The sequence below is a fragment of the Martes martes genome, assembly GCF_963455335.1.
Source record: "Martes martes genome assembly, chromosome: 16".
NCBI classification, from domain to species: domain Eukaryota; kingdom Metazoa; phylum Chordata; class Mammalia; order Carnivora; family Mustelidae; genus Martes; species Martes martes.
Genome location: NC_137904.1, coordinates 19,520,345 through 19,544,808, shown reverse-complemented (window position 1 = coordinate 19,544,808; position 24,464 = coordinate 19,520,345). Strand labels below are relative to the sequence as shown.

The window sequence follows — 24,464 nt, the reverse complement described above, 5'->3', positions numbered from 1 at the left end:
TTAAGTGTCAGCCTTTGCCTCAGATCATGATCTCAGGGTCCTGGGATTGAGCCCCAGATTGGGTTCCTTGCTCAGTGGGGAATCTGCTTCTCCCTCTCCCTCTGCCCCTCCCCTGCCTGTTCTCTTTCTCTCCCCCTCCCTCCCTTTCAAATGAATAAAATCTTAATAATACAGTAAAAAATAAAAATGTACTTCTAAATGTTTTGGAGTTAAGAGAACAAAATGAAACTTAGGAAATGAAATAAATAATAATGAGGTTACTTAGGATAAAAACCAGTGTACATAAAGTTAGATTGTCTAATGAGTCTTTTAAAAAACCATAGGTCAGAGTCCGTGGCTCCTGGGTGGCTCAGTGGGTTGAGCCTCTGCCTTCGGCTCGGGTCATGATCTCAGGGTCCTGGGATCGAGTCCCGCATTGGGCTCTCTGCTCGGCAGGGAGCCTGCTTCCCCCTCTCTCTCTGCCTGCCTCTCTGTCTGCTTGTGATCTCTCTCTATCAAATAAATAAATAAAATCTTAAAAATAAAAAAAACCAAAACAACCCAAAGTTCAGGGGGCGCCTGGGTGGCTCAGTGGGTTGAAGCTTTTGCCTTTGGCTCAGGTCATGATCCCAGGGTCCTGGCATCGAGCCCCCCATTGGGCTCTCTGCTCCGCAGGAAGCCTCCTTCCCCCTCTCTCACTGCCTGCCTCTCTGCCTGCTTGTGATCTCTGTCTGTCAAATAAATAAAATCTCTTAAATAAATAAATAAATAAATAAACAAAGGTCAGAAATGAGCTACACATTCAATTCAAGAATAAGAACAACAGGGGCACCTAGGTGGCTCAGTTGTTTAAGTGACCAACTCTTGAGTTTGGCTCATGATCAGAGGTTTGTGAGATGGGCCCCACTTCTTTGGGCTCTGCTTTCAGTGACCAGTCTGCTGGGAATTCTCTTTCTCCTTCTGCCCCTCTCTCCACTTGTGCTTGTTCTCTCTCTAAGACAAATAAATCTTTTTTTAAAAAGAATAAGAACAATGAAATAAGCCCAAAGGAAACAAAGAGAAAGAATTTTTTTAAAAAGCAGAAATTAATAAAATAGAAAATATAACCTGCTAAACTTGATTATTAGCAAAATTAAAAACTAGCTTTTAAGAAAGACCATTAAAAAAAAAAAAAAAAAAAAAAAAAAAAAAAGAAAGACCATTAAAAAACTGATGAATAAAGAGAATAGACACAGATGAATAATATAGTAATGAGAAAGGAGACATAAAATGAACTCAGAGGTCATTTTCAAAATTATGAAAATGTTTTAGCCTATTAAACTAGAAAATCTGATTTTCTAGGAATATGTATGTGATAAAATTGGTTCAGAAATTGGTTCAGAAAGTAGATAACTTGAATAGGTTACTATAGAGGAAATTTTAAATATAGTTAGAGACATCAAGTCCAGATGGTTTCTAAGCCTAGACTCTTAATTCAGTTGAGTCTTTAAGGACCAGTAACTTTCCAGATTATATTGCGTTCCACAACATAGAAGAAGGTGGAAGACTTTTTTTTTTTTTAAGATTTTATTTTTTTATTTGACAGGGAGAAACAGTGAGAGAGGGAACACAAGCAGGGTGAGTGGGAGAGGAAGAAGCAGGTTTCCTCCTGAGCAGGGAGCCAGATGCATGGCTCGATCCTAGGACCCTGGGATCATGACCTGAACTGAAGGCAGACGCCTAATGACTGAACCACCCAGGTGCTCCAAAAGGTGGAAAACTTAAGAGCTCATTTTCTGAGGCTAGAATAGCCCCGTTAGTGGCACAAGTCAAGGGGAAAATAATAAACATTACAGGTTAATTTTTTACATGAACTCAGGTAATAAAAGATACTAAATGACCATTGAATATAGTAGCATATGAAAAAGTTGATATGGCCAAGTATGATATGCTCCAAGAACACAAGGTTCCAACATTAAGAAACCTATTAATGTAATTACTATATTAATAATAGAAAAATCATATCAGTCCTAAAGATACAGAAACATTTTTTTAAATTTTACTGTGTTGTGTTAGTCACCATACATCATTAATTTTTGATGTAGTATTCCAGAATTCATTTTTTTTTTAAGATTTTATTTATTTATTTGACAGACAGAGATCATAAGTAGGCAGAGAGGCAGGCAGAGAGATGGGGGGAAGCAGGCTCCCTGCTGAGGAGAGAGCCCGATGCCGGGCTCCATGCCAGGACCCTGGGATCATGACCTGAGCCAAAGGCAGAGGCTTTAACCCACTGAGCCACCCAGGCGCCCCAGCCAAAATTCATTGTTTACATATAACACCAGGTGCTCCATGCAATAACATGTCCTCCTTAATAACCACCACCAGCCTCACCCAACCCCCAGAAATAATTTTAATACTCACTTTTAATTGTTAATTTTTTTGGTTCTGTTTATGTAGGCTCCACATTGAGTGTGAAGCAGCCCTGAGATCAAGACTTGAGCTGAGATCAAGAGTCAGACTCTTAACTGACTGAGCTGTCCAGGCGCCCCAAGATTGTCAAAAATTTCTAAAAGGGCTGCTTGGCTGGCTCAGAGCATGTAACTTTTGATTTCAGGGTTGTAAGTTCAAGCCCCACATTTCGTAGAGATTACTTAAAATATTTTTAAAATACTGTTTTTTCTTAGAAAATGAGGAAGAGTATATTTTCTTAATTTGATTGAGGCACTCTGCCTGAAATTTACAGCAAATGTTGGAGGTAGTAAGTACATTCCCAAGGAATAAAAACAGGTTCAGAGTTCCCATGTTTCTACTACCATTTAAACTTAGATTTTACATTCTAACCAATGCAGTAAGGCAACAGAAAGAACTAGATAGAACTATTAGAAGGGAAGGCAAACTTATTTGTAGGTGCTAGCATCTATATAGAAAATCAAAGCGGGGTGGGGCACTTAAGTGTCTCAGTTGGTTAAGAGTCTGCCCTTCAGGGACGCCTGGGTGGCTCAGTTGGTTAAGCAGCTGCCTTCAGCTCAGGTCATGATCCCAGCGTCCTGGGATCGAGTCCCACATCGGGCTCCTTGCTCCGCGGGGAGCCTGCTTCTCCCTCTGCCTCTGCCTACCACTCTGTCTGCCTGTGCTCGCTCGCTCTCTCTCTAACAAATAAATAAAAAATTAAAAAAAAAAAAAAAAAAAGAGTCTGCCCTTCAGCTCAGGTCATGATCTCCGGTCCCAGGATGAGTCCCTGTGTCAGACTCCCTGCTCAGTGGGAGTCTGCTTCTCCCTCTCCTTCTGCCCCCCACCATCGTGCTCTCTCTCTCAAATAAATAAATAAAATCTTAAAAAAGAAAAGAAAGGGGCACCTGGGTGGCTCAGTGGGTTAAGCCTCTGCCTTTGGCTCAGCCCCACGTCTGGCTCTCTGCTCAGCGGGGAGCCTGGTTCCCTCTCTCCCTCTGCCTGCCTGTCTGCCTACTTGTGATCTCTCTCTCCGTCAAATAAATAAATAAAATCATTTTAAAAATTTCAAAAAAAGAAAAGAAAGAGAATCAGTAGTTAAAATTATTGGGTTTAGTATATTGTCCAGAAATAAGATGGCATACAAAAGTGAATTTTTTTTGTTACTGGGTAATGTTGTGAAAAAGATTTCTTTGCCTTGTTTCTGGTAGAAAAAAGAAGTTAATAATGGAAAAATGTCAGAGCTCCCAAATTATTAATAAAATTAAATAGAGTCCCAATTAAAATCCAAACAGAATTTTTCATGAATTTGACCAGCTGAATTCTGAAATTCTTCTGGAAGAAGAAAATGCTGAAAGATACAGCAATAATAAAAAGATGTAGTATTCAGCAAATAGTATCACTACCATAGTTTGCTCTAAATATAACAAATTTGAATTCAAATGAAGTAAAAGCCCAAATGTTAAGCACATACAAAGTAACAATGTCAAAGTAGTAGGAAAAAATACAGCCTTTGGTAGGAAAGGACTTTCTACAGATTCCAAATATGGAAACTAAAAGAAAAATGGATATGTGTGACTATATCAGAATATAAAATTTTCATATGAAAAAAGACTTAAAATACAAGTGACCCAGCTGAGAATACTTGTTGCAACATATGTAACAAAGAAATAGCATCTAGAATATATAAAGAAATCATAAAAATTGATAAAAATTATCACAGCCAGTAGAAAAATGAGATAAAGATAATACTAAGGCCATTGACAAACAAAACAAATTTAAAATTGGCCGGTAAACATGTGAAATAATGTTTAAGATTTGTAAACAAAATGACAGTTTATTCTCTTTTTTTTTTTTTAATTGACAGTTTATTCTTAAGGCAGTTGAAAGAAATGAAAAAATTCTGATCATAGACAGCTTTTGCCAGCAAGGATGTGGGGAACTGGGTTCTTTCAGACAATGGTGGTGGGAATGTATACATTGTTACAATTCTTTTTTTTTTTTTTAAGTTTTTTTTTATTTATTCATTTGACAGACAGAGATCACAAGTAGGCAGAGAGGCAGACAGAGAGAAAGGGGGAACCAGGCTCCCTGCTGAACAGACAGCCTGATGTGGGGCTTGATCCCAGGACCCTGGGATCATGACCTGAGCTGAAGGCAGAGGCTTTAACCCACTGAGCCACCCAGGCGCCCCTACATTGTTACAATTCTTTAAAGGTCAGTTTAACAATATCTTTTAAAGTATGTCCTTTGATTTAAGGTTTTATTTATAAGGAGCTTTTTTAGCACACGTGCAACTACTTTTCTAGGCGATAGCTATGTAAAAGAAGGTTTGTTGCATTGTTGTTTGTCTTAAGAAACTGGTAACAACCTAAAATGTTGATCTGTCAGTAAGAGTATGTTAAATACGGTGCATTCAGGGGCGCCTGGGTGGCTCAGTCAGTCAGGCGTCTGTGTTAGGCTCAGGTTGTGATCTTGGGGTTCTGGGATTGAGCCCTGTGTTGAGCTCCACACTCAGCAGGGAGTCTACTTCTCCCACTTCTCTCCCTATGTGATTTCTCTCACTCTTGCTCTCTCTCAGGTCAATAAATGAAATTTTTAAATAAATAAATGTGTGTGTGTGGGTGTGTGTATAGTACATCCAATCTATGGGATACCTTATAGCAGTTTAGGAATGTAGTATATTCATGTTTATAAGCAGAGAGCTTTAAAATCTATTGTTGAGTGAAATAGCTTGCTAAATAACATACTCTGATACATTTATATTGAACCCCCCCTCAAATATGCACATCCAACTATATGTTTCTTCTGTGCCTGTATATCTGTTAACAGTGGTTGCCTGTGAAGAGAAGAATAAGATTTGGATAGAGTGGAACAAAGATTTGTGACAGTATTGTTTGAATATTTTATAAGGCAATACTTACTATTTTTTGTGTAATAAGAATAAAATTTTAGGGGTGCCTGGATGGCTCAGTGGGTTAAGCCTCTGTCTTCGGCTCAGGTCATGATCCCAGGGTCTTGGGATCGAGCCCCACATCAGGCTCTCTGCTTGGTGGGGGCCTGCTTCCCCCTCCCCCACTGTCTGCTTCTCTGCCTACTTGTGATCTCTGTCTGTCAAATAAATAAAAAAATAAAAAAAAAAAGAAGTAAAATTTTTAGTGAATTTTCTTTTAAACAAAGGAAGTACAGATAACGAGTTGTGGTGATGTTTTAGGTCAGCTGGATATTCCTCTTTACTTTTCTGCCTATGTATCCAAAGTGGTTTTTTCCCACCTATCTTCATATTCACCAAGCTTGATTTTATTTTTTATTTTAGAAATGTTTTCTTTTACTCTACTTGATTATATCATATCACATCTTTTTTGTTTGTTTTTAGTTTTATGTTACCATAGATTTCTTTGAGAGTATGGAGTTACCTAATTTTCCATTTCTTCCTGGGGTTTTTCTTCCTCTCTGAAGCATTCTTTCCTCTAGTTTATTTGCTTTATTACTTTTCCCCTTCTCTCTCTCTCACTTTTTTTTTTTTTTTAAAGATTTTAAGTAATCTCTACATCCAGTATGGGGCTTGAATTTACAACCTTGAGATAAGTGGTTTCGTGCTCTACCGAGTCAGCCACACATATTTTTTCCCCTTCTCTTAAGAAAATATTCATGAGTTCTGTGTTGCATCCTTCCTTCTTCTTAGTCATCTTTGAGGATAGTTCTGTTTGTGGGAAAGAATGAGTTGGGATAGCTTGAAACTGTGTTGTCTTAGAACACCTTTCTATCATATTATTACAGTCCCATGCCCTGGGGCATGTTGCCTCTCAACTTTCCAGATCCTCTTCAGCTGAGCTGGCAACCTTCCTAAAGTGATCTGAAAACCCTGTTTATTTTTATTTATTTATTTATTTATAAGTAAGTCTTCTTTTTAATGTTTGTTTTTTTTTAAGATTTTATTTATTTATTTCACAGAGATCACAAGTAGGCAGAGAGGCAGGCAGAGAGAGAGAGAGAGAAAGAGAGAGAGGGAGGAGGAAGCAGGCTCCCTGCAGAGCAGAGAGCCCAGTGTGGGGCTCGATCCCAGGACCCCGGGATCATGACCTGAGCTGAAGGCAGAGGCTTTAACCCACTGAGCTGCCCAGGTGCCCCTGAAACCCTTTATAGATAATTTATTGTGTTTATCTCTCTTAGTTAATTTTGACCAACACATTAAAGCTAATTCTTTACCCTTCTCTTCAGTTCTACTTTACCTGTATATAGCTTCACTGCCCTAAAAACCCCAGTGCTTCACCTATTTGTCCATCCCTTCGCAACAACTGATCTTTTTACTGTCTACATAATTTGCCATCTCCATAAAGTTGGACTCGTGTATAGCCTTTTCAGAATGACTTTGATTTGGTGATACACATCTGAGGTTCCTCCTTGTCCTTTCGTGACTATAATGTATTTTTAAGCTGTATTTTGCTTTTAAAAAGTAACCTCTGCTGTTAATTGAGGTGTTCAAGTTTCTCCTGTGCATATATTTGAATGTTATCTATATTTATATTTATATTTATATTTATATTTATATTTGAATGTTGTTCTACCCTGGTCTTTAAAAAAAGTAAAGATATGCCCTTACCTGTACATGTAAAATTGTACATGAGAATACACTACAGCTACACATGTTCATGGAATTGAGTTAGATGCCAGACAAGGCTCTGGCACAGGTGCACATTGTCATCATGTTGGAAATAGTTGTGAAGACAAGTGTAGGCACAACAGTTTGCATCATGGCAGTATCCTATTACTGGTAGTTTTAGGGTTTAAAGTTTTGAGCACTTCTTGTCTGGCTTTAGGATCTATGATAGGAATAAGAGCAATGTTTAGATCTTGTTAGTGGTTCAGTTTCCAAAGTTATTTCCCATTCCTTTTAAAATCTTTTTGTTCAGGGGTGCCTGGGTGGCTCAGTGGGTTAAAGCCTCTACCTTCGGCTCAGGTCATGATCCCAGGGTCCTGGGATTGAGCCCCACGTCGGGCTGTCTGCTCAGCGGGGAACCTGCTTCCCCCTCTCTCTCTGCCTGCCTCTCTGCCTACTTGTGATCTCTCTCTGTCAAATAAATAAATAAAATCTTAAAAAAAAATCTTTTGGTTCAGTTTAATTGAAGAATGCTCTGAGACTGCATTTGAGTTCTTTAAATCCAGTTTGTACTACCTAATCTTGATGAATTAGAATTTTCTTCATACTGGGCAACAAAAGCAAAATAATGAATGCTGGGACTGAAATAAGACTGTGACTGTAATTCATATATCCTCTCAATTTCAGGTCTTTATATTTGTAAAAATAGCTATGTATTTTCATCAGCTTTAAAGTAAATACAGTTGACCCTTGAACAATGTGAGGGTTTGGGGTTCTGACCCTTTGCTTAGTTGAAAATCAACATGTAACCTTTGACTCCTCCCAAAACCTAACTGCTGTTAAACAGCAGCCTTACTGAAGGCATAAATAGTTGGTTAACACATACTTTGTATGTTGCGTGTATTAAATACTGTATCTTACAATAAAGTAAACTTAGAGAGAGGAGAATGTTACTAAGAAATTCGTAAGGGGGGGCACCTGGGTGGCTCAGTCATTTGGGTGTCTGACTCTTGATCTCAGGGTTATGAAATTGAGCCCTAAGTCGGAGTCTGCTCAGTGGGAGGCTGATTGGGTTCCCTCTCTCCCCCTTCCCTGCTTGTGAGTTCTTTCTCTCTTTCTCAAAGAAAGAAAAGGAAGGAAGGGAGGGAGGGAAGGGAAAAAAATCACAAGGAAGAGAAAATATATTTACAGGACTGTACTGTATATATTGGGGGAAAAAATCCCACAATATATGTAGATTCACACAATTCAAAACCCCCTGTTGTTTAGAGGGTCAGCTGTATATTTAAAATAAACTAGTTAATGTTTTAACTATAGTTTTAACAGTAAACTATTGCTTTTATCCAGCTTATTCTTTGAGAGTCTGCTGCTTTGTAAACTTTAAAAGGTTGATAATCGTGGAGCTTATAGCCATATTGCCTGTATTATCACATCCTATAAAATGATCACTAAAGTTTCTAATTATTGACTTGCTGTAAAATAGAAGCATCTGAGTCTTCAAAGGGAGATTTATGTATTCTGTTTGTATTGTGTTTAATATTTTTATTACTTTATTTTTTAAAAGATTTTATTCATTAGAAAGAAGCAAAGAGAGCACAAGCAGGGGGAAAGGCAGGGGGAGAGGGAGAAGCAGACTAGACTCCCTGCTGAGCTGGGAGCCAGATGTGGGGCTCCATCCCAAGGCCCAGGGTGGAGATCATGACCTGAGCCAAAGGTAGATGCTAACCATCTGAGCCACCCAGGCACCCCCTAATCTTCTAATTTTTTGAATGGGTTTTTGTTTTGTTTTTTTAAGATTTGATTGATTGATTGATTGATTGACTAATTTGAAACAGAGAGAGTACAAGCAGGGGGAGGGAGAGGGACAAGGATACTACCCCTGCAGGGTTCAATCCCACCACTCTGAGACCTTGACCTGAGTCAAAATTAGGAGTTGGACTCGTAATAAACTGAGTTACCCAAGTGCCCCAGTCCTTTTATTTTTTGAAAATTGATTTTTTTTATTTTATTTTTTTGTGAAAGACTTTATTTATTTATTTGAGAGAGAAAGCATGAGAAGGGGGAGAAGCAGACTTCCTGCTGAGCAGGGAGCCTGATGCAGGACTTGATCCTGGACTCCAGGATCATGACCTGAGCAGCAGGTAGTCGTTTTTCCAAGTGAGCCGCCCAGGCACCCCGCAGATTGATTTTTAATTGAAATATTTCATTTGGTAGAATGCATCATATTCTGATATTCCATATAAGAAGTAATGCCACCCTATACTGTAGGAGTACTGGTATTTTTTCCTTTTGTTCATGTTAGATTTGTCAAAACAATAAGCCAGTAAACTAAAACATACACTTCATTTGTGAATTTACACCAAAAATTATGAAATTGTTGATTGTTTCAAAAAATATATTCCAACATTTGTTAACAAGAATGAAGTGTAAGCAACCCTAAAGATAAGCAAGGGGCACCAGGGTGGCTCAGTCAGTTGGGCATCTGACTCTGGTTTTGGTTCAGGTCAGGGTCTTGTGGTTGTAGGATCAAGCTCCATGTTGGGCTCTCTGCTCAGCACAGAGTCTGCTTCAGAGTCTCTCTACCTCTCCCTCCTGATCACTCTCTCTTTCTCTCTTTCTCTCACTCAAATAAATAAATAAAATCTTTAAAAAAAAGATAAGGTCATCGAGACTGAAATTGTTGACTTTCCGTAGAACTCATACAAAGTCCTTTTATTGTGCTTATGTATCACATTTTATTTCACTGAAAGATTTGTTGGTCTTATTCTGTGTATTAGAAAAAGAAACATTGTAGGAGAGAAAGGCAGTGCCACAAATTATAAGTAAGTTGAGAAAGTTATTTACTGAGTAGCTCCTATATCTTGTGTGAGGTTGGAGGTCAACCCAAGGAATACAATTAGATAACTGAGAAATGAGGCAAGGGGACAAGGGACAAGTAAATGATGAGGCAGTGGTGGAATGACAACCATATATTAGGACTTGACCCATTCTTTTTTCTTTTTTTTAAGATTTTTAAAATTTCTTCGATAGAGAGGGAACATAAGCAGGGGGAGTGGGAGCGGGAAAAGCAGGCTTTCTGCTGAGCAGGGAGCTGATGCGAGCTCAGTCCCAGGACTCTGGGGTCATTACCTGGGCCGAAAGCAGACGCTTTATAAGGACTGAGCCACTCAGGCGCCTCAGGACTTGACGCATTCTGTCTCTAAAAATTTAAGTCCATTATTAGCAGTATTGTAGATTTTTAACAGTCTTCCTGTTTGCTGCAGAGTAAAAACTGTGATCTATCAACAAATGAAACCTATATTTAGCAAGGTAATTCTGGAGATGCTTATGATGATGCGGTTTGTGATTGCCTGATTTTAAAGCATCTTCACTTATTTTTTAGGGCTTGACTTATTATATGATGATCTTCCTTTGGTTGCACTCCCATCTAATCCTCCACTATACTTCTGATAAATAGGTCTTTTTAGGGGTGCCTGGGTGGCTCAGTGGGTTAAAGACTCTGCCTTACGCTCAGGTCATGATCCCAGAGTCCCTAGCCCCACATCGGGCTCTCTGCTCAGCAGGGACCCTGCTTCCCCCTCTCTCTGCCTGCCTCTCTGCCTACTTGTGATCTCTATCAAATAAATAAATAAAATCTTTAAAAAAAAAAAACAAAACAAAAAACTCTTACCTCCTTTATAAGGGTTGGCGTAGTGGTGGGGTGTTACAAATGATATTACAGGTACAAAAATTATCCTGGGGGATAAACGAACAATGAAGAGAATGTAGGAAGTCAGCTAAAATGCTTAAAAATCTAACCCTGGCATTTGAATAAATGGAGTCGTTTAGAAGGCAAACACAGATCTTACTGGTGATTGTTTCAAAGGATAACAGTATTTCCATATGTAAGCCTAAGCACTATGTAACCAATTCTGTTTGTTCATGGGTAAAAGTCCATCTCAGTTCTTTCTATTTTAACCATTTTCTTTGCTTTGTATATAGGGTTACTAGTTTGGTTCTACTTAGCATGATCTGTTACACTTATGTAGGAATTTTGCTTTGATTGCAGTAATTGATTGCTTTTTTTCATCTCCTGAGACTTAATAGATTAAATCATATGTGTGAAGTTTCTTGGAGAGATGATTATAAACTTGTGCTTAGATGTCCACTTGCTTCAGAAGAGATTAAGTCTTCCATTCTTAATAAAACTGATGAAAATTGGGGTGCCTGGGTGGCTCAGTGGGTTAAGCCTCTGCCTTCAGCTCAGGTCATGATTTCAGGGTTTTGGGATCGAGCCCCGCATCGGGCCCTCTGCTCAGTGGGGAGCCTGCTTCCCCCCACCCCCGCCCCGCCACCTCTTTCTGCCTGCCTCTCTGCCTATTTGTGATATCTGTCTGTCAAATAAATAAATAAAATCTTTAAAAAAAAAACTGATGAAAATTAACTCTAGATTAACAACTGAAATTAGTAGCTAACTCTAGAAGCACTCTTAGACTCTTAGATCCAAGAGATTCTTAGTCTTAACGTACTCTTACTTTGATAGTGGTACACCTTCCCTGGTAGAGGTTCCACATTCACTGGACTCAGTTATCCTTAATGGCATTAGATTCATTTAAAAACTTAAGTTCTAATTTGTTTTCTGTATTTTTGTATATGTATCTTGCTCTTTGGTTGTTCTATGTTGTGATATTATTAATGCCATGTGGTATCTCTTTTAAAACTCTCTCATATCATAGTGTTTACCAAGCATATATGCTCATCTAGAAAAAGAGAATACATCCCTGATACTCTCAGAACTGGTTGCTGTTCCCCAACCCCAGTGATTTACAGTGCTCACTTGAAATCTTACTGTGGAATGGAATACTGAGGCCACTTGAAGTTCTGAAACTGTGCTTGCTAAAGTCGACAGGGATCTCTTAGTGCCAGGTTGCTTGGGCACTTTTTAGACTTACTTTGACCTCTCTTGTGTGTTGTCACTGCTGTCCATCTCCATTGCCTTGCTGACATCTCTCTTGATTGTCTTCTTTTTATTTTTACTTTTTTTTTTTTAAAGATTTTATTCATTTATTTGACAGACAGAGATCACAAGTAGGCAGAGAGGCAGGCAGAGAGAGAGGAGAAAGCAGGCTCTCCACAGAGTGGAGAGCCCGGTGTGGGGCTCGATCCCAGGACCCCGGGATCATGACCCGAGCCGAAGGCAGAGACTTTAACCCACTGAGCCACCCAGGCGCCCCTTATTTTTACTTTTTAAGATTTATTTAGAGAGATTGCATGTGCATGAGTGGGGAGTGGTAGAGGGAGACAGAAAATGAGAGAGAATCTCCAGCAGACTACCTTTTGAGGGCGGAGAGCCTGATGTGGGCTTGATCTCAGGACTCTGAGCTCATGACCTGAGCTGAAACCCAGGAGTTGGACACTTAACTGACTGAGCCACCCAGGCGCCCCTGTCTTAGTTCTTAAATACTGGTATCTGTCAAGGTTTCATCAGTTACGTTCTGGTCTCCTTTTTTTTTTGCCCTCATTATATACCTTCTTCTGAATTGTCTTTCATCACTTACGTGGTTTGAATCACTACTCCCTGATTGCTAATTTTCCCAAATGCTTTTCTTATGTCAAGTCTCTCTCTCAAGCCATGACCTGTATATCTAATTACCACTTACATCGTGTATCTTTTTTTTTTTTTTTTTAGGATTTTATTTGTTTATCTGACAGAGATCACAGGTAGTCAGAGAGGCAGGCAGAGAGAGAGAGAGAGGAGGAAGCAGGCTTCCTGCTGAGCAGAGAGCCTGATGCGGGGCTAGATCCCAGGACCCTGGGATCATGACCTGAGCCGAAGGCAGAGGTTTAACCCACTGAGCCACCCAGGCGCCCCTATCATGTATCTTTACTTAAATATCTTATAGCTACTTAAAGTCAGAAGGTTTAAAACTGAACTTACTGTATTCTACCTCTCTTTCTTCTTCCTCTTTTTTCCCTGTGTTTTCTATCCAAGTGAATGGTACTAAACTCACTAGAAACTTGGGAATTAACTGTGTTGTCCCATCTCTTACATCTAGTCAGTTACTAAAACAAAAGTCTAGTGGTTAAAAGTGTGAATCATTTTTGGCTTTAAGGATCTTGGTGTAGGTGTAGGGCCTTTTAAAGAGCAGTGTAAGTCCTTTTTCTTTTTTCTTTTTCTTTTTTTTTTAAAGAGTTACTTGCGTATTTTAGAGAGCGTGTGTGCACAGGGGCCAGGGAAACAGAGGGAAAGGGAGAGAGTCTTAAGCAGACTCCACACTGAGCACAGAGTCTAATGCAGGGCTTGATCTCATGACCCTGAGATCACAACCTGAGCTGAAACGAAGAGTTGGACACTTAACTGACAGTGCCACCCAGGCGCCCCATTACAAGTCCATTTTTAAAGCACATACGAAGAAAATGCAGTATATGGGAATATATAAAAATGGAACTCCTCTGACTAAAGGGAGGTGCAGAGTTCCACCTGTTTAGCCAGTTTCTTCCCCATCCACTCAGTAAATGTTTTTTGGAATTATTACCCTAGATTATTTTACTACTTACTAGTTTTATTGCCTCAATGAATTAGTCTGCCAATATATAATGTGGGGGTAATATACTTTTTTACCTACTTTAGCAGGATTGTTTTAGGATCAAAAGAGACAGTGAATGTTGTTTTTTAAATTGGATTTAACATTTTATAAAAAGTATAAATGTGACATATAACTATAATGAGGTGCTGCTTTATGCACATTTGTAATCAGCTACATCTTTCTTTCATCTATTCATCGCTTTTGCCACACAACATCTTTTTAAATTGCAGATGTCGAGGAGTGCCTGGGTAGCTCAATCTGTTGAGCATCTGTCCCTTTATTTCAACTCAGGTTATGAGTCTGTGGGTCATGAGATTGAGACCTGTGTTGGGCTTCACACTCAGCATGAGTCTGCTTGAGGTTCTCGCCCTCTGCCCCTCCCCCTGCTCATGTATGCTCTGTCTCAAAAAAGTAAATAAATCTTTTTTTTTAAAGATTTTATTTATTTACTTGACAGAGATCACAAGTAGGCAGAGAGGCAGGCAGAGAGAGAGAGAGGAGGAAGCAGGCTCCCCGCTGAGTAGAGAGCCTGATTTGGGGCTCGATCCCAGGACACCGGGATTATGACTTGAGCTGAAGGCAGAGGCTTTAACCCACTGAGCCACCCAGGTGCTCCAAAAGTAAATAAATCTTAAAAAAAAAAAATAAATAAAATGCAGATGTTGGGTTAAGTTACATAGGATATAAAAATATTGCAGATGTTTTAAAAATTTAACATCTAGGGGTGCCTGGGTGTCTTAGTCATGAAGCATTTGCCTTTGGCTTAGGTCATAATCCCAGGTCCTGCCATCAAGCCCAACATCAGGCTTCCCTGCTCAGTGGGAAGCCTACTTCTCCCTCTCCTACTCCCCCTGCTTGTGTTCCCTCTCTTGCTGTCTTTCTCTGTCAAATAAATGAAGAAAATCTGAAAAAATAATAATAACTTCTAGTCCACATTTTATAAAAGTTACATAAGCAGAATCAAAGGATAAAAACAGGTTGGTTTTTTTTTTTAAGTCAGTAAATGCTAATCCAGTGTTTGAAAAGTAAAGGTGGTAAAGAGATAACATTCATAACTATTGATAGGAATATAAACTGGTACAACTCTGGGGAGCAATTTTTCAGTAGCTATCAAAATGTCCTAAAAATGCATATAATTTTTACCTTTGTTCAGACTTCTGTAATAAAATGCTGTAAACTGGGTGGCTTATAAACCACAGAGATTTATTTTTTAGGGTTCTAGAGGCTGGGAGTCCAAGATGAAAGCACTAACAGATTCAGTGTCTGGTGGTGCTTACCTCCTAGTTCACAGTCTCTTTTTTTAAGTCCATTAATCCCATTCGTGAGGGCTCTGCCCTCAAGACCTAATAAGCACCTCCGAAGGCCCCATCTCCAGATACTATCATATTAGGTTTCAGCGTAAGAATTGGTGGGGGTAGGAGGATGACACCCATAAACATTCAATCTGTAGCATGTTTTGACTCTAATGTAAAGATGTGAGAAAGACTTCATATTGAATGTTTATTTGCAACATTATTTAAAATGGTGAAAAATTAGAAACAACCTATAAGTCCAACAGTAGGTAATTGCTTAAATAAAATTTGGTACATCTATGTCATAGAATATTGTGTTTGAAATATTAATAACTATAATGTTGTAGATTAATATTTACTGACAAGAGAAGAGTTTCATGACATGGTGAACAAGACTAACAGATTAAGTTACTTGATTAAAAGCCATATGGAAAGGTTCCTGGGTGTCTCGGTTGGGCAGTTGCCTATGGCTCAGGTCATAATCCCAGTGGTCCTGGGATTGAGCCCCAGGCTCCTTGCTCTCCAGTGGGAAGTCCGGTTCTTCCTCTCCTTCTGTTCCTCCCCCTGCTTATGCTCTGTCTCTGTCTGTCTCTCAAATAAATAAATAAAATCTTTTTAAAAAAAAATGCACTATACATAATGCATCCACAGTGATGTGAATTTATTGGCAAAGAACATGGTACGAGACAACCAGACTGAAGGGTTGGCAGTGATAATCTGAAAATGTTGGGACTTTTTTTTTTAAAATAAGGAATAGTTGGTTTCCATTTTTCTCCTTTTACTATTCTTTCCTGGAAAAGTACCATCATTTATTAATCTCTACAAAAAATAAATCCATTAAGATCATAATTTTTATAACTTGCACACATATTACATATATATGTATGTATTATTATGTGAGCTTCAGAGTTGCAAGCTGTGTGCTGTGTCTTCAGACAAAGTTTCAGGCATTACGGCTTGACCCTGAGGTGAGAATGGAGCTAGGTAGGAACTTTAAATATTTACAAGTACTATATATGATTTGGTACATCTGACATTGACATTTTTTAAGAACAAAATAAAGCTAAGAAATAGATATGTTTTTTAACTTCTTTATTTCCCTTATTATTTGGGATATTCTAACCAAGGGAAATTTACTTTGTTGAAGGTGCGTAACACAGGCTTTGACAACACAGTATTTGATCAGCTATTTTAAGAGATCCATTGCCTTCCTATTTTTTATTGTTTTGGAAGGCCCAAGTAGAACTACTTGGAAATTAAGACGAAGTAGATTTCAGCTCCATGTACAGAAAATACTTCTTATGAATCAAGTTATCCATTAGTAGAACAGGCCAAAAGGTACAGGCTGTGTAATACAAGCAGCACACAGACACAGACTCAATAATAGAAAGAATTTATTTTTCCTCAGCCCCCATGTTCTTGAATGTGATGTGCTTGACCCTGTCTTCTACTAGTTATTATGCTTTAATCTTTGGTATGCTAATAATTACCTGGAATATGAAGTGTTTGTAATTTCCTATTATGTTTCTCCACTGTTTTACTTTTAACATGCCATTGAATTAAAACTTGATTCCACCAGTTCTACAATACTATTAGAGTGTTTTTATTTTCTAAAGCATTAGGTGGGCAGTGGCTTTGATATGGTGGTCATAGGAAAATTGTCTGTGGTAGTAAAAGCATATGTCTGTAATGGAATAGAGTTGTTGTTTTTTTTTTTTTTTTTTTTTTTTTTTTTTAGAGTTGTTTTTTTAAAGGCAGATTTATGTCTGCTGGTAAAGAATGATGGCTAAGATTGAGTTTATGTGACTGTGTAAGAAACAAATATTGATTATCTCTAGGAGACTATACAGGAATGTGTGTGTATAGATTGTCTCTGAATATACAAAACCTTATTAAGTGGTTACCCCAGGAACGGAATATTGGGGTCAGAAGTAAAAAGGATATTTTATTGTATAGTTATATATTTAAATTTTGTTTAACCTTGCATATATGTTAACTTTAAGATTATTTAAATTACAGTGTGGTTTTTTTTTTAAGATTTTATTTATTTATTTGACAGACAGAGATCACAAGTAGGCAGAGAAGCAGGCAGAGAGAGAGGGGGAAACAGGTTCCCTGTAGAGCAGAGAGCCCGATGCGGGGCTCGATCCCAGGACCCTGGGACCATGACCTGAGCCAAAGGCAGATGCTTAACGACTGAGCCACCCAGGCGCCTCAGATTTTCTAATTCTAAATGAATGTCTCATTCTGTGATTCTGTGATACTATACTAAGTTTAGAGCTTGTGCCCTTTTATTCACCCATTTTAATGGTTAAAATTTTCTCTGGTATTAAATACTTATTAATTATAATTTTCAGAACAGTTTTCTATGCAAAACTAAATTTCAGTTGCTAGACCTTGAGCATCTGCTAGCATAACAGTTAGTAAAGGAAGGCTGAATGTAAACATGAACAAAATTGACGATTATTGTCACAGATCGATAGCTGTTCTATAAGCTATATCTTGACCCAGGAGTCTCTGCATCTTGCAAGCAGTACATTAGAAACTTATAACTAAAAGCTCAAGAATAATGTTTTAATATTTTGGATGTACTATGACAGAATGAAATGTGTTAGAGGCTTTTCCTTTTTTTGTGAAATACTTGTATGATTTGGAAGGGAATACTTTTAAGAGTGTCTTACGATTTATGAGATTTTAAATAAAATATCTAACATAGAAATCACATTTTGTGGTGCGCCTGGGTAGCTCAGTCGGTTGAGCGTCCGACTCTTGATTTTCCTCACGTCATGATCTCGGTTGCAGAATCGAGCCCCGCGTAGAGCTGCATGCCCACTCCGCGCAAGTCTGCTTGTCCCTCTCCTTTCCCCTCTGCCTCTCCACCTGCTTGCACATGCTTGCTCTGTCTCTTAAATAAATTAATAAATAAAATCTTATTTAAAAATCAGGTTTTGTTAGAAGTCATTTGAATTTGTTTTCTTTCAGAAATCGAGCTATAGCAGATTATCTTCGTTCAAATGGCTATGAAGAGGCATATTCAGTTTTTAAAAAGGAAGCTGAATTAGATATGGTATGTTTCCCTTTTTACAATTATTCATGATATAGTTAATAAGTGGATTTTACTCAAGTATCAGTATTGAACAATCATGTCATTTATTCACAAATGTTACCACTTGTTACATGGTTCACTTTGGCCCTAGATTTTCATCTCCACTTTTTTTGTATGATCAGATATTTAGTAACATTTGGGCTAAGGAGAATGGTCTGTATGCCTTGAAAAATGTAGTTGAGCCATTTTTAATAAGATTTTCATTTTTTTCTCTAGAATGAAGAATTAGATAAGAAATATGCTGGTCTTTTGGAAAAAAAATGGACATCTGTTATTAGATTACAAAAGAAGGTATCTATGTCTTCTTTCTTTAAAGTCACTTGTATTCAGTGTTCTTATATAAACTTTCTGAAAATATTAGCATCAGTTACTCTGCATTAATAAATAATTACATTTACTCTTGAAAGGCAAGTAAAAATCATTTTTATGCATTAAAAAAAACCTTTGACCTAGATAGGTCTTTGCTGATACATGCTCACTTATGCAATCCAGGTGTTGGCTCCAGTGAATCTACATAACCCTGACTTGAAAGAGTTGATACTGAAAGAACTCATTTTTGCATTTAAATTGGAAGAAAGCATGTAGCCAGTATGATGGGGAAGAAGCACTAAAGTGTATACTTAGAGAAGTCATTTTCATCTCTGAGCTTTTATTTTTATCTGTAAAGTGAAGGCAGCAAATAATAGTCTGGTCCTAAAATTTATACTTTCAGTAGGCAAAGTTAGTATAAATAAATAACACTCTCATAACATGAGTTAATCCATAAAAAGCTCTTTGAAGAGTTACCTAGCACGTACATGCTCAATAAATGTCAGCTTTTATTTCATTGCTCTTCCTCTAATTGGTAGATGAAAATTGAAATTTTTTTTTTAGTTACGTAAGTTTTGGTTTTGTTACAGTAATGAAATTTTGAGCAGTATATAGATCATTTTCAATTAAATTTGATGAATGCTTTGTAAATTATTGAAATTTTTTCAAGTATCCTGCATAAACAGATACAAACTAAAGGCGATTTTTAAAAACATCAAATATATTATTTTTATTGGAATCTATCTGTATATAACTGTTCCTTCTCAAGGTTATGGAATTAGAATCAAAACTAAATGAAGCAAAAGAAGAATTTACGTCGGGTGGACCCCTTGGTCAGAAACGAGACCCAAAAGAATGGATTCCCCGTCCACCAGAAAAGTACGCATTGAGTGGTCATAGGAGTCCAGTCACTCGAGTAATTTTCCATCCTGTGTTCAGTGTTATGGTCTCTGCTTCAGAGGATGCTACAATTAAGGTAATTTTTTCAAAATTAAAGGTGTACAATAAGGTAACTATTAAAAGCAGATTAAAGTTAATTGAGTAAAAGAGGTAAAGAGATCCTGAAAATGAAGACCTGTGCAAGACAGGAAAGACAGGAACTTGTAGCTCCTGAGAGGCAAGCTGCCAGATAAGTTTACTGATGAATTTGAGAAAATTGGGTGTCACTGATTTAGTGTTGAGCCATAGGTCATGTAGTACTTGAATAACATTTTGTTCTTGGAATGAAACATGAGCAGAGATGATAGATGAAAATACAAGATTACAATATTCATACTTAAGGGGGTGAATATATTTTGCAAAAGAATTCAGTAGGGGACTTAACTTGAATTGGACTCTCCTTGATGTATTTTATTTTATTTTATTTTATTTATTTATTTTTTTTCCCCCCTTGATGTATTTAAATACTGCCTTTGATTCCAAACAGTAGTTCTCTCCGGGGTTGTGGTGATACAAAAGGTTTTCACTTTATAAGTTATGTATTTCTCCCATTTTTATATTTTTTACAATAAATATACACATTTTGATGTTTCATCTTTTAATCCAGAAAAAAAGTTATTTTTATAATTCCCTTTGATCCAGACACACTATAGTAACAGTTGTATAAACTACCTGCAGAAAGATAAGTAAAATATAATTAAAAGGTTTAGGTAGGTTTTTCTCCTCTAAGGCTTTTTCCAGATTAAGTTCTAGATTTTTAAGTTTCATTTATAGAGGTATAATTAAGAAAACATAAGTAGATTGTTAAGACTATATATATCGCCTAGCAGCAGTCCAGTGTAAAATACCATAATGACTTAATTGTGACTCTACTTAAAGAAATTTGTTCAAATTAAACATTGTTTTATATGTTCCTTACGTGGTTTCTTTCTTTATTTCTAAACCAGTGGCTTCCTTACATCCTATGGACTGGTCATCCATGGGGTGGGCAGCAGAGTAATTGGAAGAGAGTCTTAAATCATATGTGTACATGTAGTCTGAAATGATTACATACCTAATACATTAACTGTTGCTGTTTTTCAAGAATATGGAGACATGTATTTAAATTACTGATTTCATGATAGTCTTGTGTACTGTGAAACTGTACAGGTATCATGAGGCATAAGGATGAATAGATTAAAAACCTGGTCTTAATTATTGATTTTGCAGCAGTGATATAAAAGCATAAACAAAACTGTCAATGTGCCATCTTAAACTATACTTATTGAGTAAACTTTAAAATATTACAAATCGGGGCGCCTTGGCTGGCTTACTTGCTAGAGCATGCAACTCTTGATCTCGGGGTGGTGAATTCAAGCCCCATGTTGGGGCTTGAATTATTAAAAAAATAAAATAAAAGGTTACAATTAGAAGTTTTAAAATTTCTATGTATAATAATCATGCCATATATCTCAGCACCTACTTAATAGTTCTCCCTTCCATTTACTCTTTATTTAATATGTGTACACGTGGTTGTTTCATTAATGAAAAAATTTGTGTTTAGTTTTGATTCTTTTTTGATTAAATTGTTTTAGAAATAGGTTTCTTTCTTTCTGATTAATCATTTTTAATGATTTTAAGCCAGTTGTTTAGTTTATATGTGGAGGATTTATAGGATAGTTAATACTCTTGGTTCAAGTCCTGACCCCATCACTCAAAATTAATGTGATCATGGGTAGATTAACTTTTTGTGCTTCTCTTTCCTCAGATATAAAATGAAGATAATTAATACTAACCTCTTAGGGCTTTTGGTAGGATTAAATGAGTTAATATGTGGAAACAACTTAAAACAGTACTGGCCAGGTACTAAAGGAGTACTTACTTGGTGCCAGCAGTGTTTCAGTATGGTGAACAAATTTTCTTTTTTTGGACTTTGTTTTTTTTTTTTAAGATTTTATTTATTTATTTGACAGAGATCACAAGTAGGCAGAGAGGCAGGCAGAGAGAGAGGGGGAAGCAGGCTCCCTGCCGAGCAGAGAGTCCAATGTGGGCTCGATCCCAGGACCCTGGGATCATGACCTGAGCCCCTCTGGGATCATGACCTGAGCCTAAGGCAGAGGCTTTAACCCACTGAGCCACCCTGGCACCCCCCTTTAGACTTTTTATACCATTTCCGGTCATCTACTATCATAAAATAATGTTCTGTTTAGTCTTACACATAAAGCTTTGTTTCTCATTAAATTACTTCTGTGTATATTTTTTGAAATGAGAAGAATGGTTTTCTACTCTCCTTCCATATTTGTATTGTTCAGTTTAGTAAAACCTAGGTGATGACTATTTTAGTATATGTGCTGCCGAAGCGAGCACCCTAGGTGATGACTAAATGAAGATTGTGATAGAGCTACTTCTCCCAAAACTCAAAGGATTAACATAAACAGAATTTTTTGTAATTTTGTGACTGTCTTGGACAAAGCACTTGATATGTTAAAGGCTCAGTTTTCTCATTTGTTGGGAAGACAGTTTTTTGGCTTAAAATAATATACAACATATAGCAGTATAGTGCCTGGCAGATTTAGGTAGATGGTAAGGGCTCAGTAAAATGTAGTTAATGTTACAATTATTGATAACAGAAATTTTTATTATTTCCCTTGTGCATCTGGTAAATATAAGAGAGAGTAATTCATTTATATCATCAACCTTTAAACTTTAATTAATAATTTAGGGGAAATATAGGATAGCTCTATGAAATAGTTCATAACAGTATTTTGAATTGTGCATCATTTAAATTTTTAAATTTTTTCCCTTAAAGAATTTAGGATTTTATATTTTAAGTAGTCTCCAAACCCATAACCCCAAGATTCAAGAGTCACACATTCCACCAACTTTGCCAGCAAGGCATCCCTTGAAATGTTATTCCTGATTGTCATGTAGAACTATTCTTAAGTATTTAAAAAAATGAACAGGAAGTAAAACTGAAAAATAAGTTCAGCTAATGAAGCAGATGAAGGAGTGCCAACCTTTTTAAAAAAATTTTTTTTAAAGATTTATTTATTTGACCGAGAAAGAGAGCAGAAGCAGGGGGAATGGAGTGGGAGAGGGGGAAGCAGGCTCCCCATTGAGCAGGGAGAACGACTTGAGGAACGTGACCTAAGCTAAAGGCAAACACTTAACTGACTGAGCCACCCAGGCACCTCAGGACTGCCAACTTTTTATAGAGTTCAAAACAAATATGAAAAACTGTAATCATGTCAGTAGAAAATTGAACTGTGGGATGTGAACAGACAATTCATAGGAGAAGAAAAAAATGGCTAACCAAAGGAGCAGAAGTTTTGGGTTTGCTACTAATAGTAGAAAAATGCATTATTAATACGACAATATATCTCAAATCTGTCAGTATATTTTACTTTTTAGATGTGAATTCCCAGTGGTGATAAGAATTTAATGAAGCAGGCATTCTCATTACATTTCATAAAATCTTATGAGAGAACAATTCAGCAGAATATATAAAGGGCTTAAAGTCTGTATTTTTTGACCCAAAATGATTTTTCACTTTCTGACCTAATATTGCAAAATGAGAAGAGGTATTTTTTAATATTCAGAGATTTTCATTTATATAGTGTTTTCTATAATAATGAAAAATTTTAGAGGTACCTGGGTGGCTCGGTCAAGTTGTCTGACTTTTGATTTTTGGCTAAGGTAATCATGATCTCAGGGTTGTAAGATTGAGGCCCCTCCTGGGCTCTGTGCTAGGCATGGAGCCTGCTTAAGATTATCTCTCACTCCGCCCTTCTGCTCCCTGCCAAAAATTTAGCTAACAGTAGGAATTCCTTTAAAAAAAGATGTTTGGGGGTGCCTGGGTGGCTCAGTGGGTTAAAGCCTCTGTTTTTGGCTCAGGTCATGATCCCAGGGTCCTGGGATCGAGCCCCGCATCGGGTTCTCTGCTCAGCAAGGAGCCTGCTTCCTCTTCTCTCTCTCTGTCTGCCTCTCTGCCTACTTGTGATCTCTGTCTGTCAAATAAATAAATAAAACCTTTAAAAAATAAAATAAAATCAAATCTTAAGGGGCACCTGGGTGGCTCAGTGGGTTAAAGCCTCTGCCTTTGGCTCAGGTCATGATTCCAGGGTCCTGGGATTGAGCCCCGCATCGGGCTCTCTGCACAGCAGGGAGCTTGTTTCTCTCTCTCTCTCTCTCTCTCTCTCTCTCGGCCTACTTGTGATCTCTCTGTCAAATAAATAAATAAAATCTTAAAAAAAAGAAAGTTTGCCAAATCTCGAATGGCATGGAGAAATACTTGTGGTGAAAAGCAAAGAAAAATGAGCATTTATTTTTATAATCATAGAAAAGGTAAATATCAAAAGAATAATAAAATTAGTTCTTGTTCTTGATACTCACAGACATTAAAATGCTTTGTTCACCGTTTATGAAGAGACAGTTCATTTTCTGGGTGTATTTTAGAGAAAATGCTATAGTGTTCTTTGATAAATGCATGGAAAGTTAACTGAAACTGAACTTCAAGGTGACACCTTATTTGTAATATGTAACATATTCATCTGAACTCTTGGTATCATTAGATACTAAATGGGACAGAAATCTTACAAAAAGGAAAACTTCTGACCAGTATTATACTATTCGTGAACACATATGCAAAATCCTTAACAAATTGTAAGCAAATTAAATTCAGCAATTTATGAAAAGGTTAATTAATACGACCCAAGTAGGATTTATCCCAGAATGCAAGATTGGTTCCACAGTCGGTGTGATACACTACATCAATAAAAACATAATGGGTTCCGAAAAAGCATCTGACAAAATTCCAACATTCATTCATGATAATAGCTCTCAGCAAGCTAAGAAGGGAGTTTCATTAAGTTGATAAAAGTTTAAAAGGTGACTGAGCATAATAATAAATGGTGGAAAACAATGCTTTCCTCCTGAGATCAGAAACCAAAGACGTGGTGTCAAGTCTCAACCACTTACATTTATGTTTGCAAAAGAGTGCCTTGTCAGTGCAGTAAGGCAGAAAAAGAAGTAAAAGGCATACAGATTGGAAAGGAAGAAATGAAACTGTCTTTACTTGTAGACAACATGGTCATCCATGTAAAAAGCCCAAAGAATCTACAAAAAAGCTACGAGAACTGTGGCTGAATTTAACAGAATCTCTGGATACAGGGTTACTATACAAAGGGTCATTGTATTTCTATAAAGTAGCAATGAATAATTTGAAAATTGAGATTTTAAAATGCCACAGAGTAGCATCAAAAAAC

At 37.3% G+C, this 24,464-nt stretch overlaps 1 protein-coding gene across 4 annotated transcripts in view; it reads left to right on the top strand.

The window, feature by feature from the left end:
• The window catches only part of PAFAH1B1 (platelet activating factor acetylhydrolase 1b regulatory subunit 1), an 86,412-nt gene that overhangs the window by 44,589 nt on the left and 17,359 nt on the right, over window positions 1–24,464 (top strand). For all 4 annotated transcript variants that reach the window (XM_080827355.1, XM_080827356.1, XM_080827358.1 and 1 more), the window contains 3 exons: window positions 17,850–17,934; window positions 18,190–18,264; window positions 19,052–19,258. In XM_080827355.1, coding sequence (XP_080683481.1) covers window positions 17,850–17,934; window positions 18,190–18,264; window positions 19,052–19,258 — 367 coding nt within the window. The remainder of the gene's footprint in view (window positions 1–17,849; window positions 17,935–18,189; window positions 18,265–19,051; window positions 19,259–24,464) is intronic.